The following is a 27,692-nucleotide window of genomic DNA, read 5'->3' as shown; positions in this document are numbered from 1 at the left end:
TGAAAAACCCATTGTTGTTGAGTGGATTCCAGCTCATAGAAATCCTATAGGACAGAGTAGAACTGCCCAATAGCGTTTCCTAGGCTGTAATCTTTACAGAAGCAGATTGCCAGGTCTGTTGTCCTGTGGAGAGGCTGGTGGGTTTGAACCCCAGACCTTTCAGTTGGCAGCCAAACTGCTTAACCACTGTAGCACCAGGGCTTCTTGACTGAAGCACAGGGTGGGAATAATCACCTCTGTTTTTTTTTTTTTTTGTGGTTGTTCAAATATAGAGCCCCTAGTACAGAGCTGTGTAATAGAAATCTACTGCAAGCCACATAGAGAATTTAAATTTTTGTAGCCATATTTTAAAGAAGCAAAAAGGTGAAATTAATTTTAATAATATAGCTATTAACCCAATACACCCAAAATATTATCATTTCAACATATAACCAACACTAGCAAAATTATTGTGATATTTTACATTCTCTTTTTTTTTCAGACCAAGTTTCCCAAATCTGCTGTGTATTTTACACGTATAGTACATCTCATTTAGGACGGATCCTGAAGGGGAAACAAGCTTTGTGAGGCCAAACATGGGCGCCCCCCATATGGTCTGCTAGTTCGCTACAGTTTGCATTCTTATGAAAGCCCCTGGCATGGGCCACTATTTTTCTACCCCCACTGTAAGACCTCTGCCTTCCCACTGCAGGGTGCAGTGATCTGCTTGATCCTGCTGTCACCCAGGACTTGGCCTCGTCTGTATATCTCCCTAATAAGCTGCTTTGCTCCCACCCTGGAGTTGGCTGCCTCTTTCTTCAGTCTCTCAGCAATCTCCAATTTCAGAGGTAAATTTCATGTCTGGACTGGTCCCATTTCAAGTGCTCAAAAGCCACATGGCTGCCTATTGGACAGGTCAGGTCTAGACTCTGGAATAAAGGGTGGACATGGAGAGTAAAGGGGAAGGATGGAGGAGTAGAGGCCAACAGGTGAAATATGGGGTGCAAAGCCACTGGGGTTGCTGAATCTGTCAGGTTTGTGCCTCCAAGCGACCCTGCTTGGGTTCTTTCCAGGACTGCCCTGAAGACGGGCTGTACCCACCTTCTTCTGCAAAAAGCTCTGGGGGCCCCTGCGGATGGCCAGCAGGGCCGTGTAGCACAGCGTCTCCCGCACTGTGAGGTTGCTCAACAGAGTGTCGCTCTGCGGAAGAGGGAGGTGTCAGCATCGCCCGAGACCCCGCGCTGCCTACAGGACGTAGGAGAAGCAGTCCCGGAACTCCTCTCGGTGCAGCCTGCGCCCGTTACGTACACCTCCCCCAGGAAAGCTCCCCGAGGAAAGCAGCCTCCCAGATCCGGCGTCCAGCAGCGTGGGTTTTCCAGAGCCTGTGGGGCAAGGAGAGAAAGCCCCGAGAAATCCCTCACATGAGGGCACTGAAGGAACTTCCCGAGACCCTCCGTGGAGTAGCTTAACCCAAGGTCCAACCCTGACTGCCTCTCACTTTAGCCACCTTATGGGTCAAACGTTCCAAATGGCAAACGCCATTTCTCTCATCCGGGACACTGGTCAAAACTGGATGTTTTTTTTTTTTCTTCTTCTTCTGCTTATTTATTTGCTTTTAAAGTTTTGGGGAGTTGGAAAAGAAAATGGAGGACAAGGATAAAAGGAAAAAGTTCTTGGAAACATCTGGGTTCTAGGACATGTAAATTTCTTTTTGTGGCCCTCTGGGATTGTCTGGTTGTGCCTGAATGTAGCCAACATTGCCCAAAGCCTTGCTAATCAAAGTGTGGCAGGAGGGCCAGCAGCATCAGCATCACCTCGGATCTTGTTAAAAATACAGAGCTCTGGGCCACCCCAGACTTACTGAGTGATCAACAGAATACAGCAGAAGTGATAGTGCGTAGCTTCCGGACGAGGTCATAAAAAGCCACTGCAGCATCTGCCTTGGCTCTTGGATTGCTTGTTCTGGGGGAAGCCAGCTGCCATGCCAGGAGAACACTCAAGCAGCCCTGGCATGGAGAGGAAACTGAGGCCTCCCGCCAACAGCCAGCACCAACTTGCCAGCCGTCACATGAGAGATCCACCTAGTAAGCAGCTTCTCTGGCTCCATTCAAGCCGTCATACGACGGTACCCCCGCTTGATATCTGACTACAACTTCATGAGAGACCCCAAACCCCCCAACCACGCCCACCAAGTCACTTCCAAATTTCTGACCCACAGAAACACTAAGAGATAATAAATTGTTATTGTTGCTCTAAGCCAATAAATTTTGGGATTATTTGTTACAAAGAAATGGATAACTAATACAGATTTTTAATTTTGAGCATGTGTCAAATATTTATTACCTCATTAATGAGGAAAACAGCGGGATGATGAAACTCATTCAATGGAGGATACAAGAAAGTGATAGGTATCCTTTTGCCATGGAGTCGATTCTGACTAACGGCGACCCTATAGGACAAGGTAGAACTGCCCCATATGGTTTCCAAGGAGCAGCTGATGGATTCGAACTGCCGGCCTTTTGGTTAGCAGCTGGACCCTTAACCACTGCCCCACCAGGGCTCCCGTGACATGTATAATCAGTGGAAAAAGGAAGGTTGGAATAAGATAGCAAAGTTAGACACAAAGCTGCCGAATGCTCAATAAGCCATGACCTCTGGGATTATCTTCTCTGTCAGGACAGAAATTATTCATTAATATAAACAATCTTCTGCAGGGGAGCATCCAGCCCCAAGTCTGGACCCTAATTCATAACAAATAGCGAGTCAAACAAGGTTACCCTCCCCTGGAGTGTTAGGTGACCCCGGCAGGCTTGTGTTAGACTACGTTCTAGCAAGACTTTGAACACACACAGTCACCTTTTGCCTCACTAATAAAGATTTGATAGACGACACTGTGTTAGATAAGACACCAATGAGCTCCTGTTATTTTTATGAAATACTATAAGTACTCAAACAATTGATTCTTTTTTTATTCATTCAACAAATATTCATCGAGCACCTACTATGCTCTAAGTGTTGAGGGTGTTGTTAGGTGCCGTCAAGTGGGCCCCAATTCATGGCGACCCCATGCACAGTGGGATCGTACCATTGTGATCCATAGGGTTTCATGGGCTGATTTTCAAAAGTAGATGGCCAGGCCTTTCTTCCTGCTCTGCTGAAAACTGTTCAGCATCACAGTAACACGCAAGCCTCCAATGACAGATGTGTGGTGATGGAGGCATAGCGAGGGTAATGAGTGCCCAGGGGCAATCGCTAAGTTGCGTCCCACCACCCCACCCCCCATCTCAAGATGGATAGACATTGATAGCAGCAAAGCGTCAACAGAAACGCCTTTCCCCCTCTTGTCCGGCTGCCTCAGTCAGGTGCCTTGCATATTCGTGGCTCCTCGGAATATCATTCTGTGCCTTTCTGGTGCTCCCTTGGACTTGCAAGTGCCCTCCTTGACCCCCTCCTCCCCTTGTTACGCTTCTGGGTGGTGGCTGCACTGAGGAGCACTGGCAGAGAACTGAACCTGGGTCTCCTGTATGGCAGGCGAGAATCCTACCAAGGAACCGTCACTGCCCTCAGGTGTTGAGGATACAGCAGGAAAAAAAACAAAGATAAAACTCCTGACTTGTGGGACTTGCATTTCGACTGGGAATTCATATTCAATATAAAGGGATCATCTAAAACCAGCCCACGGACTCCCAGATCGGGGCACCCCTGCCGTTTTCCTGCTGAGATACGCATGAAGATGACATGGGCCTGTGGGACACACACTTGAGGGTATGAGTTCAGTCCCCTGTATGTGTGCTACGTGCCACCCTTTTATTCCACACGAGAATACAAGTGAACAGGTGACAAATTATTATAGGCATAGCCCAGCTTTTTATTTGGCATGTTATCTTTAGCCAAAGGCAAATTAGAATACCCCTGGAAATGGCTAAAAATTAGAAACAAGAACTGACAGGAAATCTCAGGACAGTGCAACAGGTATAGTCAGCGAATTCCTTTTCACCTAATCTTAGCAACCCTACTATTGCCATCTACTTGTCCACTGGCTGTAGCAAGTGAATGACTATGGATTTAGCTCCCCAGGTCTAAAGAGACTGACCATGCTATCTTTTCATCATTGGCTGGCATTATCCATCTCCCTGAAAGAGAGTGCAAGTGGACAGTGGCAGCAAATGTCAACAATTGCAAGGGAGAACTCCATCAGGAGGCTTCTATGAAGCCAATTTGTCAGAATCTTTCAGCCTTAACATGTGCAGGATACAGGGTAGTGGACACTGTGGGGTACCACTGACATACCCGCTTCAGGGCCAGGGCACCCAACCCCAGGCTGCTGGGAGTGTCAGCTCCTGAGGATTCACAGCTGTGACCCCTACAGGGCACTGCCCTCCATCACAAGGGGCCACCTCCTGGAAGGATATACCCCTCCCAGAGCTGGTACAGGGGCACAGAGACAGACTGGAATTCAGGGAAAGGGAAGCAGAAGGAAGAGGTGGAGAATGGGCACACAGTTGGCCTTGATGAGATCTGTAATATTTAATTCCTTAAAAAAGAAAAGGATCTGAAGCAAATATGGTATAATGTTAAGATTTCATAAAGCCAGATGCTAAAACATGGGCATTCTTTATATTATTCTCTGTTGTTGCCTGTATGCTTGAAATACATCATAAAAAAAAAAAAAGGCATCAAATATGGAGGCTAAGTGGGCATCTTTGTGCTGATTTAACTCCTTTTCCTGTCCCCAGGCAGGGTACAGATAGGAGAGTTTACTGAGCACCCCTATATGCCAGACGCTCTTCCCATGCCTTGAAATACGAATCCACTGACATGTTAGACAGCACCTTACACTTGTTCAAGGATTTTTCTAAAGATTTCCCATTGGTACCAGGCTCCTAGTTTTTACACCATTCACAGTCAGACGTGTCAGTAGATTTCATTCCGCTATAACCTAAATCTGTTCCGCGTTGTGGTATCTAAATCAAGCAAAGCGTTTTCCGAGTCCTCACTGAGAGTTTAGAGAACGTCTGCCCAGGCTTACCTGAGCTGCCCAGGATACACATGATCTGCCCGCTCTCGATGTACAAGGAGACGTCTTTGAGGACCTGCCTGTCCCACCGTTGCCGACGAGACGTAGTGTGCCACCAAGGCCCGACGCGGTGGCTTCAAAGGAAACCCTTTGGGTAGAGGCAGCATGGGGTCCTGGAGGAGCCCGATGCTGCCCTCCCCAGCAATGGTCTCAGCTTTTCCCACCCCACTGGTCCCTGACAAGTTCTTAAACGTGGTTTAGCCTCAATGTCCCCAACTGTAAACCTGGCGAGGCAGTGACTGAAGGTGCTCACCTCTGCCCAGCACCTGCTGGCAGTGCCCTGAGGTCGGTTCTCTGTCTGGGAGCCAGCAAACAGGGCACTGCTTCTCCCTGGGGCCGACCTTGTGTTCCTTCACAGGCCTTATTACACCTCGTGTCCCCAGCACCCCACTCCCCAGGCCCACAGACAGGGGAGGCTGGGGGCCAAAGGGGTGGGTAAGAGGCAAAGGCATCAGGCAGGGCACTGCCCCACATTTTTATTATTTTTTGTTTTGTATTGTGGCGAAATATACACAACAAACCCAAACACATACTGTGTATTCTGCCCACTGTCAAGGTAAGGATGCTCTGGCTAAAAGTAAATCAGATAATGGCATCGGTGGCCTAACCCAGGGGCCACGCTGGGAAAGCCAGGCAGGGACCCCAGGGCTGTTGAGTTGATTCCAACCCACAGTGACCCTACAGGACAGAATGCAACGGCCCCATAGGGTTTCCAAGGCCGTAATCTCTACGGGAGCAGACTGCCACATCTTTCTCCCACGAAGTACCTGATGGGTTCGAACTGCTGACCTTTTGATTAGCAGTCAAGTGCTTTAACCACTCAACCACCAGGTGGCATGGTGTGTGATACACAGCAAAATACACACCAATTCAACAATTTCTGCAGCGTTATTCAGTGTGCCACGCTTTTTAATAGTTTCCAGGCCCTGCCTTTGCAGGAGGAGGGCCTGTTTGCTGTTGCCCCTCATTTCCCAGTGGCAGTCCATTCCCGGTCCTCTTTCACCTGATCCACTGAGGGGTGATCCCCAAGCCTCCATGCATACCCCCATTAGGAAGAAAAGCCAGATGAGTGAGTGGGTGAGAGGTCCATTCCCTCTGGGTCATCCATGTCCCTGTCCCAGCCCGAAGCCCAGACGGTGCCTTACCTGACGCTGTAGGAGGCATGGAGAATACTCAGGCAGTGTCAGGGCTTTGAGGCAGCTGCTGGAACCTCCTTTGAGGCCCCCTGAGAGCCGCTGTTTGCTTCGAGTCCCAATGACCCTGCAGGGGTCCACAATGAGAGCTCACTGATGGCCCACAGGGACAAAGCCAGGTGGATTCTCTGGTGGCCTGGCCCCCGAGCACCCTCAGGTGAGGAGTCCTTGGTGACTGTCCTGTCTGCTCCCCACCAGCTCTGGACACTTTGCCTGACCTTCCTAGTGTGGCCCTGGGGTTAGGCCACTTAATACCATTATCTGATGTACCTTTAGCCAGAGTGTCTTTGTCTTGACAGTGGGCGGAATACACCTTGTGTGTTCGTGTGAGGGCTTGCCAGAGAGGAAGCTGGGAGAGGCGGATGGTGTCACAGAGAGGGAGGGCCAGAGGTTGGCCTCTCTGGAAGGGAAGAGAAAGCCCTGGTCAGGGCAGGTAGCAGTTAATGTTCTTGGGGAGCTACTGCAAAGGGGCAGACACTGCTGGGTCCCATGGGTGAGATGGCCCCAGCCAAGAGAGGGCTGTGGAATGAGGCTGCTCCCCAGGATGGCTTGGTGAGTGATGGGCATCCCCTCAGCCCTGGAGGGCTGGAGGGGTCAGTCCTTTCCTTCCTTCCTCAGGGCCTTTCTGTCCTAACTTGACCCCAGGACAATCAGAGGGAGAACTCCATCTCCCTGGAATCAAAGGGCTGAGGAGAGCAGATTCAGGGGCTGAGGGCCTCTGAGGTAACATCCTGCAGGAAAACAATGTCATGGTTTGCAACGCTGGCTGATTTAGCTTTGTCCAAATGAGACTTGATCACAGAAATGTAGTTACAAATACCAAGGACTCTGCTTGTGTCTTCTTTGGCCATGGGGCTGTCAAGCTCAGGATCCCAGTGGCAGTAAAATGAGAAGACAGCTGACAGATGGTTTTTGTAGAGACATCAGAACTTATGCTCAAAATATGACTACACAGGCAATAGCAAGATCTGGGGGAGGCCTGGAAGGAATAGACCTCAGCCAGGTGGCCAAGAAGTGGAGGTAAAAGTTTCCTCCCTTGCTTGTCCTGAGAAAAGGGTTACTAGAAGAAATTGGGTTGTGAGTGGGATTTGAAGCAGAAGGCTAAATTGGAAGGCAGAGAGGAAGCCGGCCCACTAATTACCCTCACCCCACCCCACCTTTTCTGTCTTTGCCTGCTGTGAGGAGGAGGGAGAGAAAGACAAGAATGACTGAGGACTCCACACCAACAGGGACGGCCATAGGCCACCTGCGCTGGCCTTGAATCGCTAGGGCTTGACCTCAGGAGGGCCTGAGGACCCTACCTTTCAGTTCTGTAGCCACAGCAAATGACCATCTCTGCTCCCTGAATACCGCAGGGGGCAGCCCCGGCCAGGAAGGACTCCTGTGAGCTGTGAGAGCAATGCCGACACAGTATATAAAGTCAGTGGTGGCCTGAAGGACACTTTCTGCCTAGAAGGTCTGGCAATTCAGCCACCACAACGTGGGGGGAAAAACTGCCCGAATCCAACACCCAGGAATGTGGGCAGATTCTGCCATTTTCGATTTTCTGTCCTGCAACACTGCTACTCAAGATGTCAAGCAGTGTTCTGCCCCTAACATTTGTGGGGCCTGGAACAAGAGGATAGGGGTCACATATTATGTCTAGCTTTTTAAAAGTTGTAAATCAAGCTAAAAAGTTGTTGAATAAAATAATCTCTGTTCTCTTACCTTGATACATCTTCCCAACAACCTGGAAGTTGTTGTTAGGTGCTGTCGACTAGATTCCGACTCATAGTAACCCCATGTGACAAAGTAGAATTGCCCGCCATAGGGCTTTTTAGGCTGTAATCTCTACAGGAGCAGATTGCCAGGTCTTTCTCCTGCAAAGCCACTGGGCTAGTTTGAACCGCCAACCTTTCGCTTAGCAGCCAAGTGCTTAACTATTGGTCTATCAACAACCTGGAAGGCCAGGTTTAAATTTAGAAATTGTAGGATTCCTAACGGTGGCGTAAGGAGTCCTGGTGGCACAGTAGGTAAGTGCTCGGCTGCTAACCAAAAGGTTGGCAGTTTGAACTCACCGGGAGCAAAATGTGGCAGTCTCCTTCTGTAAAGGTTATAACCTAGGAGACCCTACGGAGCAGTTCAACTCTGTCACGTAGGGTTGTTATTAGTCAGAATCAGCTCCACGGCAATGGGTTTGGTTTTGGTTTTCTTGGAGTGGCATGTGAGACTGCGGTGGCATGGGGAGGTGGCTTCCAACTCCAGCTCACGGTCTGTCCCCTTATCTGCCCACCCCAGCTCTGTCCCACCTCACTCCTGTGTGGGCGTCCCAGCCTGCCTGCCTGGATCCCATCCATACCCTCCACAAACAGCCACCTCTCTGGCCTAGGGTGCCTGGTCGGGTAGCACTGTCAGTGCTCAGGAGGGTAGACCTGTGAGGAGGCCCACACAGGCCTGGGAGTGGGCTTGGGGCCGTTTGCACAGGGGATTCTGGGGCCTGAGGTACCTGGAGTGGTGAGTGTCCTTGGCCCACAGACTCCTCATCTGTGGCAGTTGCATGGCCAGAGGAGGAGAAGAACTCACAGAGAAGAGAAGCCCGATGAGCCTTTCTCCACTCTGCCACTTACTAGCTGTGTGACCTTGGGCAAGTTACTTAACTACTCTGAGCCTCATCTGTAGAACAGGGATTATAGTAGTGCTCATGTTACAGGTTTGTAATGGGGATTGAATGAAAAAGTGGATATGAAGCAATTAACACAGTGTCTTGTACATATAAGCACTTGATAAATTATTAGTAAATTACAATTATTATCAACAGAGGTGCCCGGCCTCAGGGCAGAGCCGGTGTAAGATCTAGCCCGAACATTCTAGTAAAGGCCCAGGATCACCCTTTCAGCCAAAACCCTACATGGCTGCTGTGAAAACCAGCCCTGAGGCCTCGTCACGTCGCCCTCCCTCTCTGGGGCACAGGCTGCTCATCGCAGAACGAGGAACTCCTGGCCCCCCGAGTTTCCTTCAGTCTGTGGTTCTGACTCAGGAATTTGATCAGAAGTTAATACAGGGAGAAATTACAACGTAGCCCAGCAGACGCTGAGCTGGTTACCTACAAATAAAGCTGCTTTTACTTTTTTGGGTGTCACCTGTCAGAAAATCAAGTGATGTCCTGACAGTCATACTGATTAAGATGTCAGCCGAATAGATATTTAAGTCTTTGAAAAATACAGAGAGTTTGTCAAAACCTCAGGAAGAATCTAACAAATCCTTCCTGGGAGCCAAGGAGAATATTCCAGAACGGAGGCATTGCCCAAACCCAGGTGTGAGTTCTCTTCTCCGAGAGTTGAGTTGCCTGTGCAGCTCCCGGGAGGCACAGTCCTCGGATGGCACGTGGGGGCCTGGGCGGGCCTACGCAGGCCGCTTGGCCACTGGGAGTAAGAGAGGCAGAGGGGGAGCCTGGGAGCAGGGAGCTGCCACCTCTTGCCTTTCGTTTATCTCAGTCTCCCCCGGCCCCTCCACCTTCTTAGAGCGCAGCTCCACCCCTCCACACGTTGCTCCAGACCCCAAAATGTCTAGCCTTCCATCCTTGGCAGTTCCCCCACCCCTAAATCTAGCCTGGGAGCTTTTGGCCACAAGGTAACGTCTGCGCTAACTCATAATCTTATATTAAAAACAAACAGTTACCATGGAGTCTAATTCGATTCACTGCAACCCCGTGTATCTGAACAGAACTGTGCTCCATAGGGTTTTCAACAGCTGATTTTTCAGAAGTAGATTAACCTATGACCCATTGCCATTGAGTCAATTTCAACTCATAGTGACCCTATAGGACAGAGTAGAACTGCCCCATAGGGTTTCCAAGGAGCAGCTAGAGGATTTGAACTGCTGACCTTTTGGTTAGCAGGCATAGTTCTTAACCACTGCACCACCAGGGCTCAAAGCTCCAACCTTTTGGTTAGCAGCTGAGCTCTTAGCCGTCTACAGCACCCAGGGGCTCCCATAATCCTCTACTACGTGACTAATGGCTCCATATCCCTCCTATGGATATTTGCATAAAAAAAAAAAAAAGATGCTTGTTAGCCCAAATGAATCTCTGAGAAATTGATAGGATTTCTGGTAGTTTAACAACCTCAAATGGAAAAACTAAGCATTGTGTGTGACGATGGTGGAGGTGGAGAGTGAGGGTGTGGGCCACAGAGGCAGAGCTGACCTTCCGTGGCCCAGCAGCAACCTGAGCTGTTCTTGGTCTTCCCAAGAACATCACTCTCCATCTCTGAGGGTGCAAACCTCCAGCTGCCTCCACCCCCACCCCTTACCCCATCTTCACTCCTGCTTTGGCAGCATTGGCAGCTGGGGCCCCGGACAAGGGGGAGGTAAAACCCAAGGTCCTGCTCTCTCTGGGTGCTCAATCTTTCAGTTTGAAAATATATTTTAAAGTATTTCAGACAAAACGATTTAAAGAATAGTGAACTCCCATGTACCCATGACTGAACTAAATAATCACCGATAGCTTTGAAGACCTGATAACCTCTCTTGTGAACTGATATTTATCTTTCCCAGTTTTCCCGTATAATTTCACGTCTTTCTGGTAATAGCTCAAACATGAAACAATGTAAGTGGCGATGGTCTGCTGCTTTTCATGCTGTACGGGACCTCTGGGTGCTACTCACTGTGGGGCTGTGGCAGAAAGTCACCCTACAAGGTGCTGTATTTATTTCACTCCACTTCTGTAGGCCTGGAACATAGTCGTTTCTGGGGACCTTTCATGCTCACCATTGCAGGGCTGCTTTGACAAAGAGACCATGGGGTGTTTGTTTCCGCCATGTTATTTCATGTAAGAGGTCCCTGGGTGGTACAAATGGTTAGTGTGCTTGGCTGCTTACTGAAGGGTTGGAGGTTTGAGTCCACCCACAGGCACCTCAGAAGAAAAGTCTGGCAGTCTACTTCTGAAAAATCAGTCATTGAAAACCCTATCGAGCATAGTTCTACTCTGACACACACAGGGTCACCGTAAGTCAGAATCAGCTCAAAGGCAACTGTTTTTGTTTTGTTTTGTTTTAAACTGGTTATTTCATGTAAGGTGCAAGTGTGTATGTGGGCACAGTGAAAAAATGCTGTCATCGGACGCTTGAGGTCAGCCTGCCTCTATGTCCTGGCCTGTCTGGCCCTCCATTCTAATCATCTGTCTTGCCCACTAAAATCTAAGCTCCTGGAGGGCTGTCTTTTTCACCTCTGTATCCCAAACTTGGAAACCCTGGTGGCGTAGTGGTTAAGTGCTATGGCTGCTAACCAAAGGGTCTGCAGTTCAAATCTGCCAGGTGCTCCTTGGAAACTCTACGGGGCAGTTCTACTCTGTCTTGTAGGGTCTCTGTGAGTTGGAATTGACTCAACGGCACTGGGTTTGGTTTTTTGGTTTTGGTATCCCAACTCTAAGACTGGAGCATGATATGGGCTCCCAATAAGCGTTTGTTGGGTGCTTGATTGATTGAAGGGAGGAAGCATCAGTATGAGAAGTGGCTTTGCTGGAAGGAAGCCAGAGTCAGCAGGAACTTGTTGATGAATGTACCTACTCCTCACTTATTGACTGTCTCGTTATTCAACATTTCACATTTACAATAGTAAAAATCTACTATCCGACTATTTTGCACACTAACGACATACATCTGGCAGCAATGAATGCAGAGGTTGGAGGCAAGAATAACGCTGGTTGTTATGGTTAAGTTTGTGTGTCAGCTTGGCTGGGTCATGATTCTCAGTGGTTTGGCAGTTACGTAAAGATGTAATTTGGCAGTTACATAATGATGTAATCATCCTCTGTTTTGTGATCTGTTGTGGTCATCCTCCATTTTAGTATGCCAATTTCCACATAACGACCTGGTCTTTGGAACATAACTATGTCTCTAAGTGATGAGTGGGTGTACACACTTCTCCCTGTACCACAGAAGCAGAAGAAAAACGGAATGCACTAGACACTGAAACCTCAGTGGTTGGATTCTTCTTTGTTCAGCTTCAAAGATTTAGACGATGGGACTGGTAAAATAGAAGAACCTTTCAGCTACAAATGGAACTCAAAGATATCAGTTGATACCATCAGATATGGATTTGGTTGATGTACAGTGAAATCTGTGAGAGCCAGAGCTTGACAGGACGGTCTTATTTTTCTGGGTCTTGCAAGTTTTCCACCTTACTACTTTCCTCTTTTTTTAGCAGAAAATATTTGAGTTTCACTTCTCTGTCAGGTTTCCACCTTACACAGATTCTGGCTTTCACAGGTTTTACTGTACATTCAAATATACCACCACCCCAATAATAACTACAACAACAATACCATGAGGTGACACCGATGACGATGATGATGATGAGAAGGGAGTTCCTCTGAAGTCCCCAACCACATTTTCAATGGCTTTGTTGTGCAAAACTCCTCATGGAAATAAGACGTGACTTTTCTCATGATGGTATCCTCACACATATTGAGCATTTTACTTGTTGACACCTGCTTTCCTCTCACATGCTGGGTACGCAACTCTTGTCATCAGGAGATATTAGCCCAGAGCCAGGGAGGAGAACATGAAAGCCCAAGGGTTGGCCAGCTCCCAGCTCAGGCCTTCCCAGCGTTGATGCTCTCACAGCTCTCTCCAGCCCAGGGCCTGGGACTCCTCCCCATGGGCTGCTTCAGGCTTTGCCAGCCTGAGGCTGAGGTTCTCTGGGGCCAGGAGCTGTGCTGGGGGAAGCCCCAGAGCCCTCTCTGTCGGGAAGGAGAGATGTGTCTTCATCTACGATACTATTCTCTCAAAGCCCTTGGGCTCCACCTGCTCAAACCCATCTTGCCAAGTAGGGGCCTCACCCATGCTGCTGCTCTCCCCTGTCTGTCTTCTCCTCCTGCCTTCTCCCACATCCTCAGCAGCTCCCAGATGAGTCCCTCCCCTGCTATGTCTCCCAGCAGGACCTCCAGGACAGCTTATTCTCCTCTGAATGTGACAACAGCCTGTGCTTCACCTACAGCGGCCAGTCCAACATCCTGGAGATTCGAGACCTCAGCTACCAGGTCAGGTGACACCTGATTTACAGTTTGCATGAGGTGGGGAGAGTGAGTAGGGAAAGCCAAACAGCTCCCCAAGTGGAAGGGGAGGGTGCCACCTCTCTGAAGGCCTGCTGCCCTGAAGGTCAGGGCAGGGACAGAATCCAGCCCAAGCTGATCTCTCACGTGCTAGGGTCAAGCACCGCAGTGACTTCCCTTGCTCATCAGCTACACATATTTTACCTGGAGGTGGACAGGCATGAAAAGAGAATGGGACGGTGGTTAAAATGTAAAGCAAAATGCGTGAACCTATGGGAAAAAAATCTCTGCCATCCTCTTTTAACTTTATATTTTGAAATAATCTTAGACTTTCGGAAAAGAGAAAAAGATAGCACAGAGAGCTCCCATAGACCATTTTCCTGGCTTCCCCTAATGCTAACATCTTGCATAGACATACTGCAATTATCAAAACTAAGCAATTTACAATGGCGCTACGTTAGTTAACAGTATTAACTAAGCTACAGACTTTATTTAGATTTCACCGTCTTTTCTGTCATTTTTTAAAATTATACAATGTACTGCCCCTGGAGCTAACAAAACATCCAGAGCAAAAGGACCACTGGCCTTGCAAAGACTCAGAAATCTCCTGGTAGGGTTCAAGGATGCCTCTTTCCCACACCTCCCCAGGGGCAGATCACAGGTTTTCCAGACGGAACAGGGTGGGCCTGGGATGGTGAACCTCAAAGGCCTGAGTCTGGCTTCCTGTGACTGTGAATTAGGAATAGTTGATGAGCCACACCAGAGCCTTTCTCTGCTCTGCCACTTACTGGCTATGTGACCTTGAGCAAGTTACTTAACTACTCTGAGCCTGTAAGACAGGGATTTCGGTAGGACTTATGTTACAGGTTTGCAATGAGGTTTCAGTGAGATAGAGGGTATGAAGCAATTAACGCAGCGCCTTGTACATAATAAGCACTCAATAAATTATTAGTTAATTACAATTTATTATTAGATGAACTTGTTGCTTTGCTTTTGACTGTATTTTTATTTTTATTTTTGCTCTGCTATTGCATGTACTTTCCATTCCCCCTTGTTTTCAAACTTGGAAATGGCAGCTTCAGGCTCTCAGCATGGCTGGGTTGAGCCTTCATGTCTGGTAGGACCTGGACAGCGGGGGAAGTTGCCTGTTGTGTATTGGTAGGGAGATGTCCCTGCCACGCTGGGCACAAGGAAGCTGGACAGAAGTTGCTGAAGGCCTCTGGTCTAGTCATCTCTTTGAGGAACGTTCTGCTGTCTCCCCACAGGTGAACCTGGCCTCCCAGGTGCCTTGGTTTGAGAATCTGGCTCAGTTAAGGGTGCCTTGGAAGTCACACCACAGCCAGGACTCTTATGAGCTGGGTATCCAGAACCTGAGCTTCAAAGTGAGAAGTGGGCAGATGTTGGCCGTCGAAGGAAGCTCAGGTACACTACAGTCAAATAGTGGGGCCCTGGCCTCCCTCTCTCCTGGGGTGCAGAATGCGCCCTGGGACAAAAGGATGCTTCTTACAGAGCTTCTGACCCATGGAATAATATAGCACTGTGGTTGAGAGCACAGGTTCTGGGTCAGACAGGCCTGGGTTCAAATCCTAGCTCCTCCATTTACTAGCTCTTAGGTAGTTGTTATTATGCTAGAGGTTCATGGGTGTACCTCTTGTCCACCTCAAGCTGCATGTCTTTAGATAACTTCTCTGTTGAGATAAGGCAATAGGCTTTCCCAAGATCAGGCAGTTTCATTCCGTCCCTCCAACCAATTCCCCAATAAGCAAGCTTTGAACGGGATTACTTGTGCTTACTCACTAATCTGCAGTGCACAATTTCACCTGTTTTTCACCACATCAAAGATGTGGAATTACACACTACAGATTATTGAAACCAAATAACCAAACCCGTTGCCATCAAGTCAATTCTGACTCACAGCGACCCTAGAGGACAGAGTAGAGCTGCCCCATACGGTTTCCATGGAGTGCCTGGTGGATTTGAACTGCTGACCTTTTGGTGAGCAGCTGTAGCTCTTAACCACTACACCACCAGGGTTTCCACAGATCAGTAAGTAAACACCATTAAGCCTGTGTGTACCTTGCTTACTGGTTAATTCGCCCCCGTCCAGCCACTGAGAGGCACTCCTTCAGATTGCTCCTTCCACAGAGTCCTGGTTACGGCCCGACAGCTGGTAGACACAGCCCTCATGGCAACTATCTCTTCTCAGATAGCCCCTCCAGTTTTACAGCAAGCTTCAACTCTCGGCAAAGATCCAGATTATTGACGTACCTGAAATTGTCGCTTCCACAGGCCAAATTGTAAATTATACAATGTCAGAGCTGAAAGGGGTTACGGCAAACAGACTACAGTCTCCTTCTATTTCATCTTTCTTCCCTCTACCAGTTTGGAAGTTATTCCCTCTGTTGTATTCTTTTTGTGTTTACTGTTTTCAGCATGCACATTGTTGTCTAAAGCCAACTGATATCTCTATAATCTATCAGAACAATAAAAGGACCCAAGTATACTTTCCCACAAAGAACACTCTACCTTCCTATATGTAATTATTTGGAATTTTTATATTCTCCTTGTTTTTTTTTCGTTGTTGTTGTTCAGCCCCATCAATTAACTATTGTTATTGTAATAATTTTATACCACCAATGTTTGTTTAAATGTACTTTTTTAGGTACCAATTTTTTTTTTTTTTTTTACTCGTCTTTCCTTCTGAATTTAGTTTCTCTCTTCTTGAGGTACAACCTTCAGAAATGTAAGGGTCTGCTGGCGGTAAACTGTTTTTATTTAGTTGAAAATGTCTTCATCTTACTAGTTTTTGAATGACAGTTTATCTGGGTATACAATTCAAGGCTGACATTTATTTTTGCTCAGTACTTTGAAGGCATTATTTCAATGTCTCTTGAACTCCTTTGATGCTTATGAGAAGTCTGTTACCAGCCTAATTGCTCCTTGGTAGAAATCTGTTTAGTTTTGTTTTCTCTTTGGCTGATTTTAAGATCTTCTTTTTGTGTTTGCTTTTTGCAGTTCACTTTGATGTGTCTAGGTGTGAATTTATTTTTATTTACCTTGTTTAGGATTGATTGAGACTCCTGATTCTGAGAACTGGTACTTTTCATCAGTGCTAGAAAAATTTTAGCTGTTGTCTCTTCAAACATTGTCTTCCCCATTCTTTTCATTCTTTCTGGCAGGAAATCACGTAAGATACACTCTGGTGTTAATTTTATCCACTTTGTTAACTTCTCTCCTACATTTTCAATCTCATTGTCTCTATGCTCAAAATCCAAAAACCAAACCCGTTGCCACTGAGTCAATTCTGACTCATAAAGACCCTAAAGGACAGAGTAGAACCACCCCACAGGGCTTCCAAGGAGTGCCTGGTGGGTTTGAACCGCCAACCTTTATGGTTAGCAACCGTAGCTCTTAACCACTGCGCCACCAGGGTTTCCATCTCTATGCTAGTTCTTACTAATTTCTTCAGATCTATTGTCCAGGCCATTCTTTCTTCACTGGTGTCTAATCTGCTGTTTAGCTGGTTTCTTTTGCTTTTTAATTTAATAAAATTTAATTTGAGAAATTCTACTTGATTCCTTTTCAAAACTGCCTGGTCTTTAAACAAACAAACAAAATCATATATTGCTCTTCACTCATTTTTGTTTATTTCTTTAAATATCTTTATTGTAAAGGTTTTATATTTTATACGATAATTACACTATTTAAAGACTGAGGATCTAATTCTACTGTACATTGTTTTTGCTGACGCTTCGTTATGATGCATTGGCACCTTGTATATTTTGTAATTTTGGAATGTGCACTCATATTCAGCCGGGCTTCTTCTGTGGGAATTCTGTATAGTCTTGCTTGAGGGTACATCACAACTTAAATAGCCGTCAACAAAACAGAAGGGCTGACGATAGGCCTCACGGAATAAATGCTTTGGGGAGGGACATCCAATCTGATGCTTTCTTTCCCAAACTGACAACAACCAATATGTCATTTGGAAGTGAATGGCGTTAACCAGGGGCAGATTATCCAATACGCAAGGTAAGCATGGTGCTTACCTCACTTACCGAATTGTTTGTAGTGAACAATTTCACATTTTTTTCACCACATCAAAGATTCGGCTTCTCAGTATGGCTGGCATCTGTCTCTCTCCCAACCTCACATCAGTTTCCTACAGAATCAAAGCCTCTTTTCAAATTTATAATCCCTGACAGGGACGGATGACCCAAATATGGTGAAACCCACGTGAAATTAATTGGTCACTACAGATTGATTAGTTAGTAAGCATAAGTAAGCCTGTGCTTACCTTGCTTTCTGGGTCATCAGCCCCCAGCGTTAACCAATTTTTAGAGAGAGAGTAAAAAGCACCACAAAGAAAAATGAGAGCAGGAAGGTTGTAAGGGAAATTTAGAGCATACGTGTACACGGTGCTATAGTTTAAAAATCATTTCCACGTGTATTGTTTCTTTTTTTTCCTCCCTTATTTCTCAAAACAGGTTCTGGTTTTGCATTTTTTAAAGGCATCCTATTACTTCTCCACATTAATCCTTCCCACAAAGCCAGCTTCTGAGCCAAACAATGTTGTGTGATGAGATATTACTGGCGTGTTTGCCAGCCAAAAATAGTTACGCTTCATGTTGCAATTAACGCCAGCCTTGCACTTTTGTTAGTGGTGGGCAGGGAAAGGCTCCAGGCTCAGGCAAGCCTGTGGCTGTCAGGGCTCCAGTTTCTCCTCCTCATGAAGCCTCCAGCTCCCCTGGCCTGAGCCCCCAGCACCAAGGTACCCCCAGCCTCTACGGGTGCTCACGTCGGCTGAAGGTAAAAGCCTGGAGCCCCAGTGGATGTGCTGGGGCTACCCCATCCAGGCCTGAGAGCCCTGCCACTTTGCCTAGGGTTGGTCCCTTCTGTAAGGCCAGAGCTGTTGATGGCGGCCAGAGAATTACAGGGAGCGGTGTCTTCCAAGCTGGCCCACAAAAGCTCTGCTCTCAGGGACGTTTTCTGGGGGCTTCACAGGCTGTGGGAGGGCCTCCTTGCTGGATGTGATCACTGGCCGAGTCTGTGGTGGTGTCAAGTTGGGCCAGATCTGTATCAACGGGAAGCCTAGCACCCCGCAGCAGGTGAGGAAGTGTGTGGCCCACGTGCGCCAGCACGACCAGCTGCTGCCCAACCTGACCGTCCGGGAGACCCTGGCCTTCATCGCCCAGCTTCGCCTGCCCAGAACCTTCTCCCAGGCCCAGCACGACAAAAGGGTAACTCCCTGACCCCAGTGGTGACCCTCGAGATCTGAGAAGCCATGGTCTCCTTCCCCTCTGCACCCCTCCCTACCCGGCCAGGACCCGGCCACAGGTGGAATCTGAGCAACTAACTCACTATCGTCTGCCCCAAACGCCCCCAGAGTCTTACCCTGCACGTCTGGGCTCCAACAGGCAAACACTTATGATTTGTGTGTTTGCCTGTTGGCTTGCTTTCTGAGCCTCCATATGGGCAGGGATCCCAGCGCTCTTGTCCCTGTACATGGCCACGTCTCCATCACGTGCCATTGTGCCCAGCACACAGAAGCTGCTCAGCATCTGTGGAAAGAATCAGGGGGATGAACATAGCAGCAGGAGCTGTCCTCCTTCACTTTAAAACCCAACCGAAGGTGCAGGCATTTTTACTTTGAGTCGAATTATTTCCGGCCCTGGAAAAGATCCACCCTGCTGCTGTCAAGTCAATTCTAACTCATGGCAACCCCATGGGACAGAGGAGTGCTGCCCCATAGGGTTTTCTGGCTATAAACTTTATGGGAGCAGGTGGTCAGGCCTTTCTTCCACAGCACTGTTGGATGGGTCCGAATCACCAATCTTTTGGTTAGTAGTTGAGTGAAAGCCACTGTGTCACCTAGGGACCTTCCAGCCCTGGACCAAAAACCAAACCCATTGCCGTCGAGTTGATTCTGACTCACAGTGACCCTACAGGACAGAGTAGAACTTCCCCATAGGGTTTCCAAGGAGTGGCTAGTGGGTTCGAACTGCCGACATTTTAGCTAGCAGCTGAGCTCTTAACCACCATGCCACAGGGCTCCCTGGGTGTGAGCTTTAAAGCCCTCAGCTCTCTCCTGCCTCCAGGTGGAGGACGTAATCGCAGAGCTTCGGCTGCGGCAGTGTGCCAACACGCGTGTGGGCAAGCATACGTGCGGGGGGTGTCGGGGGGCGAATGGAGGAGAGTCAGCATTGGCGTGCAGCTCCTGTGGAACCCAGGTGAGAGCCATGGGGCCAGTGGGGAGACGAGTGACCTGTGTTGTCCACCTCGGCCTAGCCCGGCCAGCATGCTGCTGACCCACCAGGCTTCTCTCTCTGTTGGGAAGGCATCCTCATTCTGGACCAGCCAACCTCGGGACTCAACAGCTTCACAGCTCACAACCTGGTGAGGACCTTGTCCAGGCTGGCCAAAGGCAACAGGCTGGTGCTCATCTCCCTCCACCAGCCCCGGTCGGACATCTTCCGGCTGTTTGACCTGGTCCTCCTGATGACATCTGGCACCACCGTCTACTTGGGGGAAGCTCAGCACATGGTCCAGTATTTCACAGAGATCGGCCACCCCTGTCCTCGCTACAGTAACCCTGCTGACTTCTATGGTGAGCCATGGGGCCAGAGGTGCGGGTATACAGGGGCTCCCCGCAGGCCCATGCACTGCTGGAGCTGAGTGAAAAGATCCAGGAGAGAAGCTTGCAGAAGCTTCAGGAGAGGGGAACCAGGATGCAGGTGGTGGGCAGAGTGGGGTGCAAGCGATGGGTCTGTTTGCCAAGTATCAGATGCTAGAAATAAGGACCTGCAAAGAGCAGCTTCTGACAAACAGCCATGCTTCTGCACACATGAGAGAAAAAACTTCTGGGCATTCCAGAGACTGGAGGGGATAGAATTCAAGAGGGTTTGGTTCAATTTCTAGAATGTGACCTTGTTCAGGCTCTGTAGGGAAATTTAGGGAATTTGAGGTCATAAAGCCATGATGAAATCTTAAACCTGGGCCGCGGTGCCCCCTCGGAGGCAGGGAGCCTGAAGGTTCTGGGGGCGAGGGGGTGCAGGCGAGGGCCAGCTCAGGACCTGTTGGTGGCCTTGGCCAGCGAATCTCTAGATACGAAAATTGCTCAGGTTGGCTCAGCTCTGCCTGAGTCCTCAGCATAGAGCCCTAAGGGCAGCATGAGACTCTCCCCTCATTCCTGGGGGGGCAGTTGCCTTCCCAGGCACCCACTGTGGACCCTGGGTGCTGAGGGTTGAAGTGGCTGCCTGACTGTGGCACGGTTGCATCAGGGCCCACAGGGCGCCTGACCCATAGCCTTGAAACATGGGCCAAGGTGGTCAAGGAGCCCAACCTTCTTCTCAGGATGGCAAGGTGCAATAAGGACCTTACCAATAAGCATGAGGGCAGGACCATTTACTTGAGGACCAGAGGTGACAACCTCCAGGGGTCTCCCATTTGACACTCTACATCAGGGTCATCTCCATCTTTACAGCTAAAACTGGAGCCCAAAGTGCTAAACAACCTGTCTGCCTGGGCATAGTGGTAGGGTGCAGAAATAGAACCCCCACCTGGAGTGTCTGTCCCAGCCCTGACCCTGGCTCTGTTCTCCTGCCCTCCTCACCAGCCCTCCTAGCCGCCCTCCATCCATCCGCCAGGAAGGACAGGCCAGTCTATCCGGGCAGCAGCCCTCACCCTCTGCACCCACACCACCCCTCATGAACTCACATAGCCATCGCCCTCCCTCCCTGGGGTCAGGTGCCCTCCTCACTTCCTGCTAGTGCGTGCCATCGTTAATCCAGCTGTCACATTCAGAGATAAGGGGGCAGAGTACATATGCCAACCTGGCCTCTAGGAAGAGATCTGAAGTAACCCTGGAGAGGGGTTAAGAGAAGTCAAACACCCATAACGCCAGTGTCAGTGCCAGGTGCCAAGCTGACTCCGACTCATGGCAACCCCATGAGGGTCAGAGTAGGACTCTGCTCCGTAGGTTTTCAAAGGCTGATTTTTCTGAAGTAGCTCATCAAGCCTTTCTTCTGAGGTACCTCTGGTTGGATTCAAACCTCCAGCTCCCCTCCTAGATATATCGGTCTTGAGATGTGTTGTGAAATGCGAAGAGGAAACAGGAGAGAGGCTAGGGGATAACCCCCAGCCGAGTCCAGGCTCTGCAGAAGGAATGGAGGGACGAAAGCCCCTGTGGGCTGATGTGAGGTGGGCTTAGAAGGCCCTGGCTGCACTGGGCGGGGTTTGCCTTTTCCAGCAGCGTGGGTCTTTGGAGGTTGAAGGCAGAGGCCCTGGGAGAGCGAGGGCTGGGGCTGGAGCTGCCATTGCTTCCCCTGGAGCCTCCCCTGGGATCTCAGGGTCTGCCATCAGCAGTGGTTCTGCGGCTGGTCTGCTGGCTCCACCCAGGGCAGAGCGGCTGACTAAAGGCCGTGGAGAACTCTACCTGTGAGAGACGGGGCCTGGTGTCCTTGGGCCAACACCTGCTCCCCTTTGAGCAGCCTGCTTGGGAAGCCAAGTCGCCATGTGCCAAATTGGCAACTTATAATGAGAAGCAGAAGTGCCCAGGAGCCCCTGACCAGCCCATCTTCTCCCTGGGCACAGGCCGACCTGGGAGACTAGGCCCCACCTTCTTGGACAGCTGGAGTTGGAGCCCCGGCATGCCTGTGCCGTGGCCTCTGGTTCTGAAGGTCAAGTGCCTCCTGTTTGGTTCTGTCCTGTCCTGGGAGTGCTCCAGACCAAGCCTGGTGGTGGTCCTTGGGGGCGGGCCAGATTCACCAGGGCCTCGCTGTCCCCATAGCCTGGCGCTCTGTAAGCCTACATGGTCAGGCCTGGCAGGGCAAGGCAGCCCTAAGGGCCTCCCTCTGAAAGATGCTCTGACCCTCACTTCCCGTTCACCTGGGAAGGTGGAGAGCAGGTCCGGAGCACCCCCCTCCCCCCATCCCCACACCAGGGAAGGGCCGCTCATGCCCCATACCCTCTGCCTACAGTGGACTTGACCAGCATCGACAGACGTAGCAGAGAGCAGGAGGTGGCCACCAGGGAGAAGGCTCGGTCACTGGCGGCCTTGTTTCTTGAAAAAGTGCGTGGCTTTGACGACTTTCTGTGGAGAGGAGGGCCTCAGGAGCTCGGCGTCGGCCCATGTGTGGAGAGGTAAGGCAGCTGGGCACTGAGGGCGCGGGCACCGTGCTGACGAGGCTGCCAGTGACCCATCTGGCCCTTTGCCTCCCACAGCCCAGCCCTCCAGAAGGGCCCCAATGACCTCCCGAGGCCCACGGATCCCCAGCTGCCAGGACTGGCCCAGCAGTTTACCACACTTATCTGGTAATTGGCCGTCGTTTCATTTCCCCCCAAGAAAGTATCTGTAGAATCAGATTAAGTAGTGTCTAAAGTGAATTCGAAGGTGGAACTGAGACATAGAATTCTCTGAAAAAATGGCGTCTCTGAGACCAGCTCCAGCCCCCAGCGTGATACAGAGCGGCCAATGTCCCCAGTCCTCTTACTTTTTATTCTTTAAATGAAAAAAAAAAAAAAAAACTTCACCGGCTGGATGATGGTAGAAACAACACAAGATCATTGTGAAAAATTCAGACAATACAGGACAAACTCAAGTGGAAAAAAGGGAGGCCCCCTGTCATGCCAGGCCCCAGAGAAAACCAGAGCCAACTGTTTGGTGTGTGTCTTCCTGGAAGTCTTTATGCATATAAACATTTTAAAGGGATCATACTCTGCCTATGGAAACCCTGGTGGCGTGGTGGTTAAGTGCTACAGCTGCCAACCAAAGGGTCGGCAGTTCGAATCTGCCAGGCTCCCCTCGGAAACTCTATGGGGCAGCTCTACTCTGTCCTATAGGGTCTCTATGAGTCAGAATTGACTTGACGGCACTGGGTTTGGTTTGGTTTACTCTGGGTATTGTTCTGTAGCCTTTTTTTTTTTCCACTTAGAATCAATCGCTCCTATACCTCTCACCCGGCTAGATCTTCCTCATTCTTCTTAACAACTGGCATTCCCTGGTGTGGCTCTAGTCACAGTTTTTTGTTGTAGCAAAATATATGTAACAAAACGTTTGCCCTTTTAACCATTTTTAAGTATAAAATTCACTGCCATTATGCTCACCATGTTGTTTGGCCATCACCACTGCCTGTGTTCAAACATTTTCCATCACCCCAAAGAGAAACTCAGTGCCCCTTAAGGCAATAACTCCACATTTTCCTTCCCCTCAGTCCCTGGTAACCACTCCTCATCCTGGGTCTCTACACACTTGCCTATTTTAGATATTTCATTTAAGTGGGGTCATACAATATTTGCCTTTTGGTTCTGACTTATTTCACTCAGCGTCATGTTTTCAAGGTCCATCATGTTATAGCAAGGACCAGCACTTCATTTCTTCTTATGGCTGAGTAGTATTCCATTGGAAACCTTGGTGGCGTAGTGGTTAAGTGCTACAGCTGCTAACCAAAGGGTTGGCAGTTCAAATCCGCCAGGCGCTCCTTGGAAACTGTATGGGGCAGTTCTACTCTGGCCTGTAGGGTCGCTATGAGTTGGAATCGACTCGACGGCATTGGGGTTTTTTGGAGTATTCCATTATATGAGTGTACCACATTGTGTTTCTCCATTCGTCTGCTGATGGACCCTTGGGTTGTTTCTACTTTTTGGCTATTGTGACCATTAAGTCCATGTTGATGGACATTCAGATTATTTCCAGGCTTTTGCTATTACAAGCAACGCTACATCCTTGTCCATACATCTTTGTGCATTTGATTGATTGTGCCCTTAGGATAATTTCTGTAAAATTGCAAGGCTGATATGTTGATGATAAGAATAATAATCATTTATTGAGCACCTGCGCTCTGGGGTAGATGCTCTTATCAATGACCTCATTTAATCCTCACAGTGACTCTGAGGCAGGTATTATCATCCCCACTTCACAGATGAAAAAACTGAGGCTTACAGAGAGTAAGTGACTTTCCCAAGGCCACCAAGGCCCTGATGTATTGTTCCCTGGGCACTTTCTTTTGTTTTTCAAGTTGTCAGATTTCTAACAACTTCCGAGACTGGCTGACACTTCTCATCCATGGGGCGGAGGCCTGTATAATGTCCCTGACCATTGGGTTCCTGTATTATGGCCATGGGGACATCAAGCCCTCCTTTGTGGACACAGCAGCCCTCTTGTTCCTGATCGGTGCTCTCATCCCTTTCAATGTGATCCTGGATGTCATAGCTAAATGTGAGTGTCACCTGAGCTGAGACGGCATCACCACCCTACAAGCTGGTCGAAGGCTCATGTGTTCCTCTGAGCTCCCGGACAAGGGTTTGCTGAATAGTTTCATGAGGATTGTGAAATAAAAGATGATAATTGTTTTAAAGCTTGCACATTAATATTAGTATACAAATGAAAGCAAATGACGGATGAGTCTTAGCCAACTCTATCCTAGCAGTATTTATACTTGCCAGCAAGTACAAGTTACAGAACGGCAAAACATAAAGGGCCTTCCCTGATCTGACTCACCTGACCAAACATCTAAACTAGGGTGGTTTTTCTGGTCCTGTTTTCTAAAACTGTAACAAATACAGACAATGTAACTATATTCAGTTGTATGAAGAGGGACTCAAATACTGTAAATCAATGTTACTTTTTCGTTCTCTTTTTTCCCTGTCTTAGGTTACTCAGAGAGGGCGATGCTTTACTGCGAGCTAGAGGATGGACTGTACACTGCAGGCCCTTATTTCTTTGCCAAGGTGACTGGTCAGGGCTGAGACCCAGTGGCCACCCTGGGGTGGGGGGTTCGGGCAGAAAATGCTGCCCTGCATCATACAGAAACTACAGAGAAGCAGTTAGCTGACACTGGCATGCAGAACACAGGGGCAGGCCATCCCCGTGAGACTGTACGCCATCTTTGTTTGCAGATGCCACATTCTAAGACTCTTCTATCCAGAGTCTTGATATTTTTAAAACCTTTACAAGAAGGCCCAGGACTGTGGATCAAGAATGACACTTATCTGGTCAGCATGAACCTAAAATCAAAAAAAGGTGGGAAGCAGCTATCAGAGTTTATCTCTCCTGAGCCTTACCATGTGCCTGGGAAGCAAGTTGGAAACCCTATGGAGCATAGTTCTATTCCGCACACATGGGGTCACCAGGAGTCAGAATCCATTCAAGAGCAACTAACCACAACAAGAAACCTTGAGGGGTTTTAAAAATAACAGTCAATGACACACAGGCTCCACATCCTGGCTGGTGCTCTTCTTTGCAGATCCTGGGGGAGCTTCCAGAGCACTGCGCCTACGTTGTCATCTACCGGTTGCCCATCTACTGCCTGGTCAACCTGCGGCCGGGCCTGGAGCACTTCCTGCTGTACTTCCTGCTGGTCTGGCTGGTGGTCTTCTGCTGCAGGGCCATGGCCCTGTGCACCACCACGCTCTTGCCCACTTTCCATATGTCCTCCTTCTTCGGCAACGCTCTCTACACCGGGGGCTGCTTCCTCACCGGGGGCTTCATGATAAGCTTGCACAACCTGTGGACAGGTAAGGGCTGCTCCCCCCTACCCACTAAGTCTTGTTAGCCCTTGTGTGTCTGCATGAAGCCTGCTTTTGTCTGGAGATGAAAGCCCACCATTTAGATTCCAACTGAGGCTGGCTGTCTGAGAGCAATGCCCTGTCCAGCTATCCTGTGCGTAGTGGGAATGTCTCTATTAGGAGGTGAAGATGACACCTTCTCGTATGCCATGGCTGACACTGGGAAGTAGCTCTTGACTCTCTTATTCCTTCAGTCTCCACTTTCACCAGCAAGCCGGGCCAGTTCTGCCTCCTACCAGTAACCAATTACCGTCAAGTCAGTTCTGACTCATGGTGGCCCCATGTATGTCAGAGAAGAACCGCGCTCCACAGGGCTTTCAATGGCTGGTTTTTCACAAGTAGGTCACCAGGCCTTTGTTCTCCACCTCTGGGTGCACTTGAACTGACAACTTTTCAGTTAGCAGCTAAGTGCATTATGTGTTTGCATCACCCAGGGACTCCTTCTGCCTTCTAGGTCTTTCTGAAATGCCTGCTTGCTCTATCTCCCAGCCCTGGCCCCTAGCACCTGATCCTGGGCTGATGCACCAGTCACCTGTCTGTGACTCTGGTCCCCCACTTCCCTCTAAGCCTTTGGGGCCAAGTGGGCTTTCTAAGGTGCAAATCTGTGCAACTACCTTGTTCCAACACTCCCAGGGTGGCTAATTCCTTGTCAACTCAACCCAGCTCTCTGAAGCCCCCAATACAGCCACCCTCTCAGCTCCAAGTCTGCATCTGGCATCTCTGTTGTTAGTTGCTGTCGAGTCAATTCCGACTCTTGGCGACCCTATGTGTGCAGAGTAGAACTGCTCCACAAGGTTTCAAGGCTGTGACCTTTCGGAAGCAGACCACCAAGCCTGTTTTCTGGGCAGCTCTGGGTGGGTTTGAACCACCAACCTTTTGGCTGGTGGTCAAGTGCTTAGCCCTTTGCACCACCCAGGGACTCCTGGCTCTTCTCTAAGGGCATGCATACTCCACCTTGTCTACTGTGAACTCCTACTCGCCTCTCTTCTGCAAGGCATTTCCTGACTACCCCAGGCAGGGTTTGTTGCTTTCTCACTGCACCTCCCGCCCCCCACAATATCTCCATAGGAAGCAGAGGATGGACTTTAGAACCTCTGGTTTGGGCCTGCTGAGTCTCTGCAGCCCATAGCTCCGTGCAGTGTGTGCCAGCTGCTGGCAGATGAAGGCTCACTAGCACTTGCAGAACAAACATGTGGATGACCCCTTAGACACTCGACCCTCTCAATCCCACCCCAGTGTCCCAAGTGGGCCTTCTTGTGCTCTTGCCCCTTTGTTCTCTCTCCCTGCTCCCTGAGAGCCACCACACCCTCTCTCAGGGACGCTTCAGCCACCACCGAGGGTGTGCACACTCCCAGGGAGCAGGCTGAGCCTTTGTGCCGATGCGTGAGGTCGCGTGACTGATGCGGCTTTCGCTGTCTCCAGTGCCGGCCGGCGTGGGTTTCCAAAGCGTCCTTCCTCCGGTGGTGCTTTGAAGGGTTGATGCAGGTTCAATTTAACGGACACACCTACTACCTGAAGGTTGGCAACTTCACCATCCGCATCTCGGGAGACAGAGTAAGCAGTGACGGGGCCTCGGATTTTAACCCGTTTCTTTTTCACAAAAACGGGTGAACATCCAACTGAACGTTACTTAATGAGCTCGCTGGGTGTTTGTGCCTCCAGATCGCTGACTACATGGGCCTGAACTCGCAACCCCTCTACGCCGTCTATCTCATCCTCGTCAGTATCAGCGTCAGCCTCGTTACCCTCTACTACATGGCCTTAAGGTTCATCAAACAGAAATCGAGACAGGATTGGTGACGCGTGCCCAGAATCCTGCCTGCTGCTGGGGGACCTGAGCAGAGCCTCC

At 49.3% G+C, this 27,692-nt stretch overlaps 2 protein-coding genes across 2 annotated transcripts in view; one reads left to right on the top strand and one right to left on the bottom strand.

The window, feature by feature from the left end:
* The window catches only part of ABCG5 (ATP binding cassette subfamily G member 5), a 36,944-nt gene extending 29,362 nt beyond the window's left edge, over positions 1 to 7,582 (bottom strand). Inside the window, 4 exon segments of the mRNA XM_064276971.1 lie at positions 1,081 to 1,361; positions 5,009 to 5,130; positions 6,202 to 6,228; positions 7,551 to 7,582. Coding sequence (XP_064133041.1) covers positions 1,081 to 1,361; positions 5,009 to 5,130; positions 6,202 to 6,228; positions 7,551 to 7,582 — 462 coding nt within the window.
* A 1,554-nt stretch (positions 7,583 to 9,136) lies between these two features.
* On the top strand, positions 9,137 to 27,692 carry ABCG8 (ATP binding cassette subfamily G member 8). The gene is given in 15 exon segments (XM_064276970.1): positions 9,137 to 9,253; positions 13,124 to 13,267; positions 14,545 to 14,701; positions 18,284 to 18,519; positions 19,378 to 19,435; positions 19,438 to 19,509; positions 19,617 to 19,886; positions 22,258 to 22,420; positions 22,502 to 22,591; positions 24,045 to 24,054; positions 24,221 to 24,494; positions 24,930 to 25,006; positions 25,522 to 25,790; positions 27,268 to 27,397; positions 27,506 to 27,692. Coding segments are annotated over 15 exon segments (2,205 nt in total). The 3' UTR covers positions 27,644 to 27,692.

Source organism: Loxodonta africana, chromosome 26, assembly GCF_030014295.1.
Source record: "Loxodonta africana isolate mLoxAfr1 chromosome 26, mLoxAfr1.hap2, whole genome shotgun sequence".
NCBI lineage: Eukaryota > Metazoa > Chordata > Mammalia > Proboscidea > Elephantidae > Loxodonta > Loxodonta africana.
This window is presented reverse-complemented; position numbering and strand designations above follow the sequence as displayed.